General features: G+C 32.2%; 2 protein-coding genes across 5 annotated transcripts in view; both read left to right on the top strand.

Annotated features, from left to right (window-relative positions):
• Nucleotides 1–227: 227 nt before the first annotated feature.
• Nucleotides 228–4,968, top strand: LOC113518318 (deoxynucleoside kinase-like). Of its 2 annotated transcripts, none has more exons than XM_026903182.3 (5): nucleotides 228–444; nucleotides 615–793; nucleotides 888–1,140; nucleotides 2,951–3,105; nucleotides 4,356–4,968. In XM_026903182.3, exons 1-5 carry the CDS (start codon nucleotides 408–410, stop codon nucleotides 4,530–4,532), a joined length of 801 nt encoding a protein of 266 aa, XP_026758983.1. In that variant the 5' UTR covers nucleotides 228–407; the 3' UTR covers nucleotides 4,533–4,968. The 2 variants fall into 2 exon arrangements, with proteins under 2 accessions (XP_026758983.1, XP_026758984.1); XM_026903183.3 differs by having other exon boundaries at nucleotides 400–539; nucleotides 4,356–4,967.
• Nucleotides 4,969–7,414: 2,446 nt separating this feature from the next.
• The window catches only part of LOC113518480 (solute carrier organic anion transporter family member 74D-like), a 69,944-nt gene continuing 63,344 nt past the window's right edge, over nucleotides 7,415–14,014 (top strand). The window contains exon 1 of one of the 3 annotated variants that reach the window (XM_026903434.3): nucleotides 7,415–7,573. Coding sequence is in view for 1 of the 3 variants with exons in the window: in XM_031913269.2 (XP_031769129.2) it covers nucleotides 8,379–8,407 (29 nt within the window). In the remaining 2 variants the exon portion in view is untranslated. The other 2 variants (XM_026903432.3, XM_031913269.2) reach the window with 2 other exon arrangements.

Raw genomic sequence — 14,014 nt, 5'->3', positions numbered from 1 at the left:
ATTTATTTATTAATTTTGACTTATCTATTAGAAACTTGTTTTATATTAGATTAAATAATTCGATGATTTAGCTGTAGTATCAAATTAAAATTTCATTTTAAAGATAAGTTTAAAGAAATAACGTCTTAGAATGGACCCTATAATCTGTCTAATAGATAAAGGATATTCCCTTTCTATGTTCTAATCTGTGGTTTTTTTTCCCACTTGCTTTTCCCAAACGTCAGAAGTCAAAATCATGTGCATTCTACTATGATGAAAATTTGTCAATTTTTTCATCTTTATTCATTGTTTACTTTACCTTTGAAAAATTTTACTCATTTTGTTTCATTTATTACTACAAAAATATTCAAGTAAATTATAAGAATATCTGAGGAATATGAAATGTAATTATAATTTAATCAATAGAAATGCTAAGAAGTCGTATTTCAACATTATTTTTTGAAGGTAATTTATGATAATTCACTTTTGACATAACGTATTCCCGCGTTTGTTTTCACATTTATTTAGGCGGGAAACTGTGTCTTCCATCATTGGTATAGGTATTTATCCGTTTTTAACTTGGCATTTTTATGAGTCATTGCGTTGTTCCTATTATAAATCTCCTTTCCTTACAGCACAACGGTGTTTCTTTAAAATGAATTCGGAAAATAGAAAGCCTTTCACCGTTTTAGTCGAAGGAAATATTGGAAGCGGCAAAACGACTTTTTTGGAACATTTTCGGCAATTTGAAGATATTACTTTACTGACGGAACCAGTGGAGCAATGGCGCAATTTACGAGGATGGAATCTTTTAGTAAGTGATGAATCAAATGTTATAACCACCTAATATAACTATAACCTCAAATAATGTTAAGTATTTAGTAAATGTTTATATATGACTATTTCAGGATCTGATGTACAAAGATCCAGCGAAATGGGCAATGACCTTTCAGTCTTACGTGTCATTGACCATGGTGGACATGCATTTAAGGCCTACGCCGACCCCTGTGAAATTAATGGAGCGATCGATCTTTAGTGCTAGATACTGTTTTGTTGAGAACATGTTGAGAAATGGAATACTTCATGAGGCAGAATTTGCTGTTCTAGATGAGTGGTTCCGGTTTATTCAACAACATATGTCTATTGATGCTGATCTTATAGGTTTGTACTTCTATTCATATACTTACTAGCTTTTACCTGCAACTTTGTCTATGAGACTGGGATGAAAAGTAGCCCTAACTCTTCTCCATTCCAAATAACATGTATATATCAAATTTCGTAATGATTTTTTGTAATAATAATAAATAGATTTATTTTCTCTTCACAATTCATCACAGCAAACTACAATGAGACATGTTTATATTAAAGTAATCAATAAGATTGACAGAGCAGAGGTGACAAGGTATTATAAACACACTTTCACATTTACAATATTTTATTATTTAATGCATTAACATAAATCCACATAACACCTTCACATGTTCATAGAATTGTGAAAATCTTAAACTGTGACATCACCATCCATACATGTCTTCAATTATTACCTTTATTATTATCTTTATTATATGGATTACCATGGATGATTGATATCTAGCAGGTGGTTTGTCATAAAACTAAAATCCAAAATTTTGGGTAATATGGATAAAAACATTAAGCTGACCCCAAAATTTATATCTTGTATGATGATGATTGTTAGTATTTTTGTAATGTCAAGTTTTACTTGTTTTTATATTATTTCAGATTAGATTTACTTACTATTCAAGTATCAAAGATAAAAATAAACCACTGTTGACATTAGATAGTGTAATCTTAATTAAACTTTTTTCACAGTAATGAAAAGAGTAATAAAATTTATTAACTAAGTAGTGATATGGACTGCAAAATAACACCTAGTTCAGTAAAATAATGAAAATTGAACAAAAATTAATCATCTTGATTTCTTATAGCCACCTAAAATATATATAGGATAGTGTAGTAGTCCTTTTAGGATTTATTATACTACTGAACTGCGAGGTTCGAAGCTTCCCTTTCATACTACTAAAAAAATATCTGTCCTTCCAGTAAAAAGTGGTTGATAGTAACTAATACTTGCACATCATCTATACTAATATTATAAAAAGATTTGTGTGTAATGGATAAACCCAAAAACTATGGTCAAACTGTTTATAATTACTCTTCAGCATCTGAAGGTTGCCTGAAAAAGATTGATCTTAGCAACAAGATTGCCCATTATTTTCTCAGTCTAATCTTTTCTTGTAATTGTTTGTATTTATAAGTTTATTAATATAATCTTTTGGAAGAAACAATAAAAAGTATCTATCTAACTATTCAACCAATTTTAATAATTCTTTCATCTACAGAAAACTACATTATCGATGACTAATATAGGCTATATATTATTTTCGAAAATTCTATCTACATGTAAGAAGCAGGGCTGAGTCACTAGTAGAATATAATATTGTACTAGAAGTGGCCATAGTTTTGTCTGCATGTACTGGACATGCTGATTAACCTGGATAAGTGTAATTAAGGCATATAAATTAAAATACCAAAAGCTGGTCAACAAAAACACTTTCATATTTATAATATTTGAATTGTCTAGTTCATTAAGGATGCTTTAGCTACTGTCTTATATATTTAAGATTACTCTTTCAAGAGGGTCTAAACTTTTAAATAAGACATATCTACTCTCAGTCATAAAGTCTCAGATATGTCTTTACTCATAGTTAAAGCTCTGCTTGCAAGCTGGGATGGGCATTAGACAATTCTAGGGTGGGCATGGCCCTCCCCTTAGATGCCCGACTGTATTTCTTATCTACTACTAATACTAAGGACTAAAATTTTACTGTGATTTATTTTGTAGACAGAAGTTATGAGACAATTTTTAATTTTTTCAAAACTACACAAATGATCTATGTTTAAGTGGTTAATATTATCTATTTAGATGAATTATAAATATTTCTATTTCCAGTTTATTTGAAAACATCACCATCTGTTGTTCATGAAAGAATAAGGAAAAGAGCTAGATCTGAAGAGCAGTGTGTACCACTGAAGTATTTAGAAGATCTCCATCAATTGCATGAAGACTGGCTGGTAAACAGGGCTTTTGCTGAGTGCCCTGCCCCAGTAAGTATACTATTATTGTTGGAATTGATATTGACAGAAAATATTAAGGGGTGTGGCCTTGTAATGATTAATGTATGCAAACAATTACAAGGCCATTGAACAAACAATTTTAAGTTCTTGTCATCTAGTATCTCAAGTTGCAAGGAATGCAAGTGGCAACCACATAGTAGCTCTTGCTCTGTCGTTGTTGAGATTTCTTCATATCAGTTGTGAAATAGCTTTACTTACATAGAATATTATATGTAAGTAAAGCTATTTAATTCCTGATATGAGGTGATATTAGGGTTGTCATTTAAAAATTTGGCAACCAGGAGATGCACACAAGATGCGTGAAAACCCCAGATTTTAGAGTCCAGAACCTGGACATATTAACAGGTTTTTTTTTTTTTAATATAATCAGTGTAATAAAAAGCAGTTGAAAATGTCATAAATTACCCTTTTATTTATTTTCAGATTTAATTAAGATTTAATTTGGTTAAAATTTAAAAGTTAAAATTGAATTAAATTTTTAAACAAAAATCTTTAAAGTACTGTGACCATTTTGGTATTCAGTCATACAATTGTTAGGTAACTTAATACTGTGATTAGTCCCGCCGTGATGCTTGCCGGAGGAATATAAGCTAAATTTACACATTAGTGTGAATTTAGCTAATATTATTAAAATTGAGTAGAAAATATGCGTTCTCCCTCGACCATAAGGTCCATTAGTGGCCTCTTAAGACACCCATGAGAAAGGAAGGAGTGGCTTATTTTATGTATGTATATATATATATATATATGTTTATCACGTGTCAGAGTTTATTTAAACAATCGTGTTAATTTCCTGTCTAATATAATCTATACTTATAATAAATCTGTAGGGAGGTCAATACTGTACAGGAAATATATTTCCAAAATAACTATCTGGGGGTGATTAGTGATCGATACTGATGCCAAAAATGCAATCAGTAAAATTTTTGTCTGTCTGTCCGTATGTTACTCCGTACTCGACGGATTTTACCGAAACTTGTTATAATTATTCTTCATACTCCTGGGCAGGTTAAAGTATACTTTTCTTCACGCTATGGTCAATAGGAGTAGAGCAGTGAAGGGAAATTTAAAAATGTCCACTCGTGCGATGCCGGGACGGGCCGCTAGTGTTGCAATAAAATGTAAATAATAACATGCAGCGCGAAAGTCTAAAAGTTAAGTTTTTATCAATAAGGTGTTATTATTGTATTCTTCACATTTTTTTTGCATGTCGATTTCAGGTTGTGATAATTGATGCAGATTTAGATTTGTCACAAATAACAGACGAATACAAGAAGAGTGAACACCAAATTCTTAGGAAAGCTGTCGATGTGGTGATGCGGTCGCCAAACAAGCTAAGTCCAAAGAAACCCGTCACAGGTTCACCCATAAAGATAGTGCCCCAAATGAGACTGTAACATTGACTGCATTTTTTAATTTTACAAACAAATCTATTTATATATACTGTAACGGACTAATTAAATGACTATTTCCTGATTTTGTAATATATATTCTTACAAATATGTATATTTAAAGAAATAAAATAATTTTGACATAAAGAATATTTACAATAATAAGTTAATACACTTATACCGTTATAAATATTATTTGAGTATCATGAATGCAGTTTATGAGTTTTTCATAGCTTAGGTTTATCATTTAAACATTGATCCACTATGATAAGATTTACTTATGACTAAAAAAATACTTTTATCTTTCATAATAGTCTGTGGAGTGTTATTTTATTAAAAGAAAATACATTGAGTAAATCTAATATTTTGACATCATTGAATACAGGAGAATTCATGTTTTTAATGTTTAAAATTTTCATCATATTATAGAATTTATATGTATATATATATATATACATATAAATTATATATATATATACATATAATTTATATGTATATATGTATATATATATATATATATATATATATATATATATATATATATATATATATATATATAATTTTTTGTCATAACAACCACCAACTATTTTGAAATAGTCAATGTAACTTTATTTTTTACTAAAATCTCATTATGACATAGTCTATTTTGTAAAATTATTTTTGTTATAGTAATAATGTTGTTCATAAACCGTTCGAGTGTATTGAGGTTTATCTACTGTAAAGTACAAACGTCCTCGCTTAATTAAAAATCTCACAAAAATTCTTATAAGAATTTGCTTACTTTTTTATTCTTATATGGAAACTCAACAGTTGCAACCAGGAGTTGTGAATGTATTTATTATGTTAAATACATCGTCTGTGACGCATTTAAAATTTATTGTTGAACTTAAACCATATAGCTTATTTGTAATTGTGGTTAATTATGTAAATTAATTATCTTTAATATATTTTGCTTATGTCCTTATTGACTATCCCTTCGGGGATTTGGCCATAAGTGTTTAATTAATCTAGTTGTTATATGAGGCAAGCGAATACTAAAAATAGAAGTGCATAGCAAAAAATTGTGTAATTTAATGATTGTACCTATCGCTTAAGTTAAATGTGTAAAATAAATTAAATTTCTTTAAATATTCTTTATAATTTTACTACAGTAATTATTTCCTGATAATAAGATTGGGTTTATCAAATGTGCCTGGTAGTTGTAATTTCTTTATGTAAACAGTAGTCCTAGGCCAGGGAGGTTAAAAAACTGATCCACGTAGGTATCTCTTTTTCATCTATATTTCTTTCATCAACTATGCTTGCTTTGAATGAATGAGTATATTTTATTTGCATTAATCAATAAAGGTAATAAGCAAGGTTTGCGTGGTACTTCTCCACCGTATAAAAGTGAATTTACAGGTCTTGACTATATATCTGTGAGGGTGCTGATTATATCTAAACAACCAGTACCACTAATGTATTTGATCTTGATAGTATATAACCTTAAATTCCAGTAGTTGCAGGTTCTATTTACGCCCAACATTAACTTTTGTATTAATAAGTTTCTTGTATTGGTCTATATGTATGTCTACAGTATACACTGGCCAGGCACCAGTGTGAGATGATAAGGATAAAAGTAGCTCAGTTGGCCTATTGTAATAAATAAAAAAAAAATTACAGGAAAGTGATGTGAAGGTCGACTTGATTGCTAGTAATACTAGGCTACTAGATTCTATTAGTAACAATTTCTTTCTCCCCATATATATTCATGGTGCAAGCTCTGCTTAGTTTATCATTATTTTTTTGGGTAACAATGGAATGGTAACTCAGTCTGCATTGTCGGTAGTTATGCTGGTAATCCAGCCACCACTACCAACCCAATCACCAGTAAGTGATGATGTATATATACATATATATTTACTTAGAATGGCAAAGAAGCTGACGATCAATGGATGGAAAATGGTAACTGTCGCCTATAGACAAGAGCAGTACCATGGATATAACAGAGTTTACTGTTTCACCAAGATAACCCCCATGCGTGGGGGGAAAGGGATTCTTAGTAACGGAGACTGAGAATCCCATTGCTAGCAATATACCCAACCAGGTCGACCTCCTCGCGGTTCCCTCTGGAAACTATCATGGTTAATTCCTGATGAATTCATCATGATGGGCTAACTGACCTGTTTTCATTCTCATCTATTACCCTTCACTGGTGCTCCGTCAGCGTATCCCGTTAGCGCAGGCAGGGTTACTATTCCATTTTCACCCATAAAAAACCCCCCATGCGTTACCATTCCTAAGGATTAGTGTTATTTCTCTGTACCCTGTAAATTCACTGCTAACCAAACCGTAACACAGCCATGCAAACGACTGCTTTACGGTAGAAACACGAATAGGACAAAGGTGCCCAAGCAAACTACTTTTGTATAAAGTCTCCCTCTGGTAAATTTACAAATGCAGGGTGGTTTTCAAGGGGATCTGATTAATTGCTCCATTGATAGCAATAGGGCAATTAGTTCACCTTATTAACGATCCCACTTTCCAAGTTTCGTTTTCTTATAGTGAATTTGTTAGATAAGTCTCTATCGGACCTGTTAAATATTAAATTCATAATAAACATCTTAGTTCTGAAATTGCTTTGTAGAGGTAGTTTTACTGCTCGTTCGCTAATCGATAAAAAATACCACAAAAAAATTAATTTAATAATAAACAATTTTGGATAGGTGTAAATTTTGTTTCCATCAGAATGATGACTCAGATCAATTTATTAATATTGTTAAAAAAGTGAGTGCCGTAGAGTAGAGTTCCGATCTATGGCACAAAAAAGACAACTGTCACTGTCAATGTATTACGTCTCATGTCAATTGTATCATTGTCAGGTGTTTACATACATGCCTATTTTTTACATTATAAGTAGCCAGTAGTCAATATAAATTTATTATTAGTAACAAGAAAATAACTTTTATTCTACATTTTTATCTTAGTTTCTTATTAAAAAAACTTATGTGATGAGTTCTTGCTGTGGTAATGAAATAATCAGCAATTCTGTTTTTAGTGAAATATTAGTGAGTAATTTACAACAAGCTGTATATTTATTCGATATTGTGTGCAATCATTGGTTTATTTTTGGTGTTTCCGCGCTATTTGGCGTACTATTGTATATAATAATAAGTGAGAATCGCGTATGTTTTCGTCGCGATTAGTATTAGTACCGTACTTAAAATTTCGTTTGAAACGAACAGTAATGCATCTATTTACTTGCACATAGTTGTGCCTACTATAATATAAAAGGTATGTTTATAATTTTGTTTGTGTATTAGCCACTGAAATCAACATAATATTAACATGAAACTAAATTGTAACTGGGGTTTCATAAAGATACATTTTTATTATACAAGTAAAGAGTGGGATATATCAGTGAAATTACAGGTTACATAGGCATAACACCTGATTCTTCAGGAATGAAATATGAAGGATTGTATGGGTCCCACAGTCTATATTGTGATGTTCATGGTGCTTTAATGGATGATAATGGAATGGTAACTCCATCTATGTTATTAGTATAAGTTAACAAGGTACCAGTGAGGGATAATAGGTGACGATGGAGGCAGGTCAGTGGACCCATAGTGATGAATTCAACAATTATAATCATTACCAGGGGGAATCACATAGAGGTTGATCTGATTGGGTATATTGCTAACAATGGGGTTGCTAGTAACATTAATTGAAAATATTTTGTGAATAGTCAAGTGTTGTCATCATGTAAAATTAATATTATCCACCACCATGTTAATATTTTTAAATGAACTATGTGGGTAGGTACTAACTTTGGACAATTCACACTGGTTATCATTCTGCTAGTGTATAATTATGGATTTTTGTTATCAAGGAAGGTTATTGTGAGTATTGAAACTTATACAAGTTGTTTAAATGTTTTTTATTAATATTTTTTGGTAACTGCACCTGTGCTAACAATATATGCTGGTATGGTACTAGTGAGGGATGAGAGGGGAGTATGAAAAAGTAGGTCAATTAGCCCATTTTGATAATTTCACTTGGAACTAAGCATGATGGTTTCCAGAGGAACCACGAGGAGATTGACCTGATAGACCCTCTATTGCTAGCAGTGGGGCTACTAATCCTCATTACTAACAATCCCTTCTAAAAAATAGGAGGGTATTTTAATAATTGTTTTAATTGTTTATTTATGTTCTTTTAGTTAGTTTTATATTTAACTTTTGCATTAGGTTTTTAATATTTATAGAACCAGATATTCCAATCGTTTTTTATCATACAAATTTAGATATTTTAAGTTAATTAATTTATTTAATAGGGTACTATGCATGTTTGTTTTATTATTACTACTTATTTGAATTATTGCAATTGCTCAGATAATCTTTGCATCATTCTAGAAATGGACCACAAATGCCACACTCATCTGATCTGTCCGTTAAAATATTGTGTTGCAAGGTATTGAATTATAAAAAAATATCATCATCGTATCAGCCTTTAACTGTGCACTGTTGAACATAGCCTTCCTCTTGGGGAGTTTTGCCAGTAATTGCCATGCTTGGCAGGTGGATTGGCAACTGGTTAGACTTTAGAGATATTTTAAGAGAGCTGCCCATCCCTCACCCTCCTTTAGTTGCCTTTTATGACACCCACAGGAAAAGAAGGGGTAGCCTACTCTATGCCAGGACTATAGGGCAAGGTGCCAAAGGTATTAAATGCCTTAATGTAAATAATAAACAATATGAGTACTCATTTTCTTTCATTTAAGTATATATTTACAAGATTAGTAAACAAGAAAATTAGTTGTGTGGTGCTTGTATGGTGCTGACTATCAAAATGTTATTATAGCTAATGAATACATACAATTTTTTATGCATATAATTGTATCAATTCTACTATTATTTTATCAATAATAGAAAGTATAGTTACCTAGTAGTCAATAATTGTTACAATCCAATTTACTATCCAGTTTAAAAATAGGTCTTACAATTTCTCTATGTTGTGGGTATATTTTTTTTGGACACAGGTGTTTATTGGTTTGACTATTACAAGAGATTTTTGTTATATAATATTTTTTATTTTGATTTACCTCTAATAATGATGTAATAATTTTAGATATATTATCCATATTGGCATATTTAGAAACTTTTACATTTACTATTTGGACTATATTAGTAGGACTGATCAATGAGAACTTTTTCATAAATTAATCATCAAATATCCTTTAAGAAACTTACATTTGTATTAATATAATATTAATTTTAAATAACACTATATTAATAGGTACAGGTAGGGAGAGGGGATTATTAGTAATGCAGCCTACCAGTCTCATTGCTAGCAATATACCTATATACCAAATATACCCTATCAGGTCGATCTCAATGTGTCCCCCCTGGAAACTATCATGCTGAATTCCAGGTGTATTCATTATGATGGGCTAACTGACTTGCTTTTTCATTCTCACCTATCATACCTCATTGGTGCCCCGCCAGCGTATACCGTTAGCGCAGGCGGGGCTATAATTCCATTATCATCTATAAAAAAACTGGTATAGGTATTTGTAAAAGGCTTAATGCTGAAATGATTCTTTTCCAGTCAACTTTATGGAAGTGTTAGAATACTTAAATGCGGTACTAGTATTGATATACATAACTACATACTATAAATTATAAAAATACTCAAATAAATATATTTATTTATTTAAGGCAAACAAACAGCTAAAATAATACATAATTATATACTTAAATAGTAATTTGGTAGCCACTAGAAATTGCACAAAATAAAATACAAGTAAACAAAACACAAAATTAAGACAATACTAAAATGAAACAAATATAAACAAAATTAAACAAACAAATACTATTGAAAACCACAGCTATTTAAATAATAAATGTATATACACATAAGATATACTATATTATACCCGAAGATGAGAATACTAGATAATACTTACATTCGGACGGTAGTATTAAAATAATAATAAAGCAAAATATTGTATTAATCATAGCTTACCTATATATTTTCAGTACTGTATCGGGCACGGATTTCCTAGTTACAAACGATCTCTCGTACTTATAAACGACCTTAGTAGCGTTTGTGGGTTTCTACGTAGAGGTGTTTTACCAAAGGAAGACTGCACCAAAGTCGTACAATAGTACTTAGGCAAATTAGTATTATCAGTCCCATTAAACGTAATTTAGACATAGTTAGACTTTGAAGGTTAAAAAGCCCACTTTATACGAATCATAATAGGTTTGCCTTGTATAATCCGGCCATGTAAATACGAGGTCTGTCCGGAAAGTTCGTATAAAAGTGTTCTGGAATGCGAGAAAGAGGAGTGGGGAGGCCAGGTAAGCGCAGGACCCCTTCCTTATGTCCCTAACAATGCTTCTGTTCTGGTCTGACCGCCGTGCGGTGCGAACTGGCTTGTCACGCCATCTGTGAAGTTACCTCTTAACGAAACCCCGTCGGCATGGAGCCCGCTTCCGTTGAAGAGCAGCGCGTCGTAATCAAGTTTCTCTCGAAACTCGGCAAGAATGGCCGTGAAATTTTTGCCGATCTCAGAACAGTTTATGGGGATGATGCTGTGAAGGAACCAACCGTCCACAAGTGGCTAAAAAGATTCAGAGAGGGCCGAGAAAGCGTTCAAGTTGATTGTTTTTTTCGATGTTCGGGGGATTGTCCATCAAGAATTCGTCCCTCCAGGCCAGACAGTTGATGGAAAATTCTACGTCGATGTGCTCAGACGCCTCAAAGCTCGTGTGGCACGAGTTCGTCCAGAATTGGCGCGAGAGGGGCGTTGGATTCTTCACCACGACAATGCCCCTGCCCACACCTCTCTTGTTGTCCGTGAGTTTTTGAGTAAAAATTCCATTACGGTGACCGAACACCCCCCTATTCGCCGGATTTGGCCCCGTGTGACTTCTTCTTGTTCCCAAAAACCAAATTGGTACTTCGGGGGCGGCATTTGGGGGACATAAATGAGATAAAAAAAGCTACGACGGGGCAGCTGAGAAACCTACAACCAGAGGACTTTCAAGGAGCCTTCTCACAGTGGAAACGGCGTTGGCACAAGTGCATTATGTCACAGGGGGAGTACTTTGAAGGGGATAAAATTGATTTACCTGAATAATTGTAAAATAAAATTTTTAAAAAACTTTTATACGTACTTTCCGGACAAACCTCGTATATTACTCCAATAATATTACATCCTCAGCGCGAGGGACCATTTAAATTTGATGAGTTAAGTAAATTTTAATATGATTCGTATAAGGCGGGCTTTTAACTCATATTATCTAATTAAAAGAAATATAACGTATTGCACGTTGTACCTATTATTATTATATTTCTTAAAATTCATCTTACGTTGTTTGTCTCCAAACGAAAGTGAATGCTGTCGGGTGAACGGTGTTAGCGATCAGACGTACTATTACCTCATTGGACTCGCTACTTTTTCACTTTCCTACAGCCAGAAAGCGTGAACACTCGCATTCTTTTGAGACCCTTTAACACGATGTCTATTGGAAGACATAGATGACCCTATGTATATTTAAAGACGGTTTTGTAATTATCACTTGGCTATGAACATATATGTCGCTATTCATAAGGGAACAAGGCAGTACCTGTTTTTTTTACTTGTATATTTGATCATAATGTACTTTTTATTTATAAAATAACTAGCGATCCGCCCCGACTTTGCACGGGTACACATTACATCACATTAGAAACCTCTAAAATTATCAATGTTTCTCTACAATATTATGCATTTATTATTCATATAATCCTTCCTTTTGAATCACTATCTATTAAAGAAAACCGCTTCAAAATCCGTTGCGTAGTTTTAAAGATTTAAGTATACATAGGGACGGACAGACAGCGACAGTGACTTTGTTTTATACTATGTAGTGAGTGATAGTGATGATGATGTACAAAAGGCGGACTTAATTCTCTACCAGTCAACCTTTGGGATGAACAGTGAATTACGAACGCGGTACATCACTATTGGAATAGGTAAAGAATATAACAACTATTAATGTATACTTATATAACAATAAATTTTGTTTTACAGTTACGTCTATTATTATTAGCGGATTGACTTGATTAGTTTTTGTTTGTTACTAGCTGTAATCTGCGGCTTCGTCCGTGGTCGTATTGTGCTGTATAAATGCATTTTTTTAAATCCAACTGGTAGTTCCAGAGATTAGCGTGTACAAATAAACAAACTTTTCCGTTTTCTTATATTAGTATAGATTGATTTTAACGTGATCTGGATAAATCGATTGACCGAGATATAAAGTAATATAGGTTATTTTGTGTGTATACAAGAGGGGTTATCAAAGTGGTTGAAGCTTACCTCATTCTATCTCTCTATCTTCTACATATCTTAATATGTAAGAAAGTGTATAGGCCTTTGGCATTTTGATTTTCTTTAGCTACCTCAGTAAGGGATCTGGCCAGAGACCACTGATTACCGTATTATTCTATAGTTAGCGGTCTCTATGAAACATTCTTTATGTTAAACAAGGTTTAATAACATAAAGAATGCTCAAAACATCATAATTTCGCTGCAATGTAAACAAAATATACATATGTAAGTTATGTGTTTAGTAAAACATTTAGAACAAGCAATTAAAGTCCCATTATGAGGCGGGACAGATAACTCCACATATCAGGAGGATAACAACGTGCTTTACCATGATATTCATTTTTGTTGTATGGCTTTTTCTTATTTTATTTTTTTGTAACATTTTACTATTACCTCGCGTAACGGAAAGAGAGATAATATACTGTATTCGTGCTCTATGACCATCACTGTAAGGTTTAGCATAGTAATCTTTAAAATTAAACCCTATAACCTGCAACAATTAGGTCGAAATAACATTGAAAACACTCGTTCCGAGCTTGTGCTGTTAGGCCAACGTAACAAGTTCCAGAATTTATTCTGCTAACACACTGCCCACCAAATTATATTTAATTGTAAACGGTGAAAAAAAAACCCACTTCTACCAATCAATATCAATATTCACGATTGAATAGACACAGACTTTAGAAAGGACAGGGCGATCAATTCGTCATTTACAATTTATATAAAGTCAATCTATATCAATTACAATGTTTGGGTTTGCTAATAGAAATAAGTGCGTTTCTAGTTTTTTTTCTGTTATAAGTAGATAGATAGATAGATAGATACTCTTTATTGTTTCCTCCAAAAGATTACAATAGTAAACTTATTATAAATATAAATAATTACAAGAAATAATCACAATGAGAAAACAATGGGCGACCTTATCGCTAAGAGCGATCTCTTCCAGGCAACCTTTGGATGGAGAGGAGTAATTATAAACAGTTTGGTGGGAGGCACGATGAAAAATTTTGTTAGTTCTAAATATGGGAGATGTGATACATATAATAATATAAATATTATCCCTACTCATTATTATATTTATATACATACATATACATATATATATATATATACACACATACATATATAC

The sequence above is a fragment of the Galleria mellonella genome, unplaced genomic scaffold, assembly GCF_026898425.1.
Source record: "Galleria mellonella isolate WM207_F2 unplaced genomic scaffold, CSIRO_AGI_GalMel_v1 utg171, whole genome shotgun sequence".
In the NCBI taxonomy this organism is placed as follows: domain Eukaryota; kingdom Metazoa; phylum Arthropoda; class Insecta; order Lepidoptera; family Pyralidae; genus Galleria; species Galleria mellonella.
Note: the sequence above shows the minus strand (reverse complement) of the source record. Positions and strands in the feature narration are given on the sequence as shown.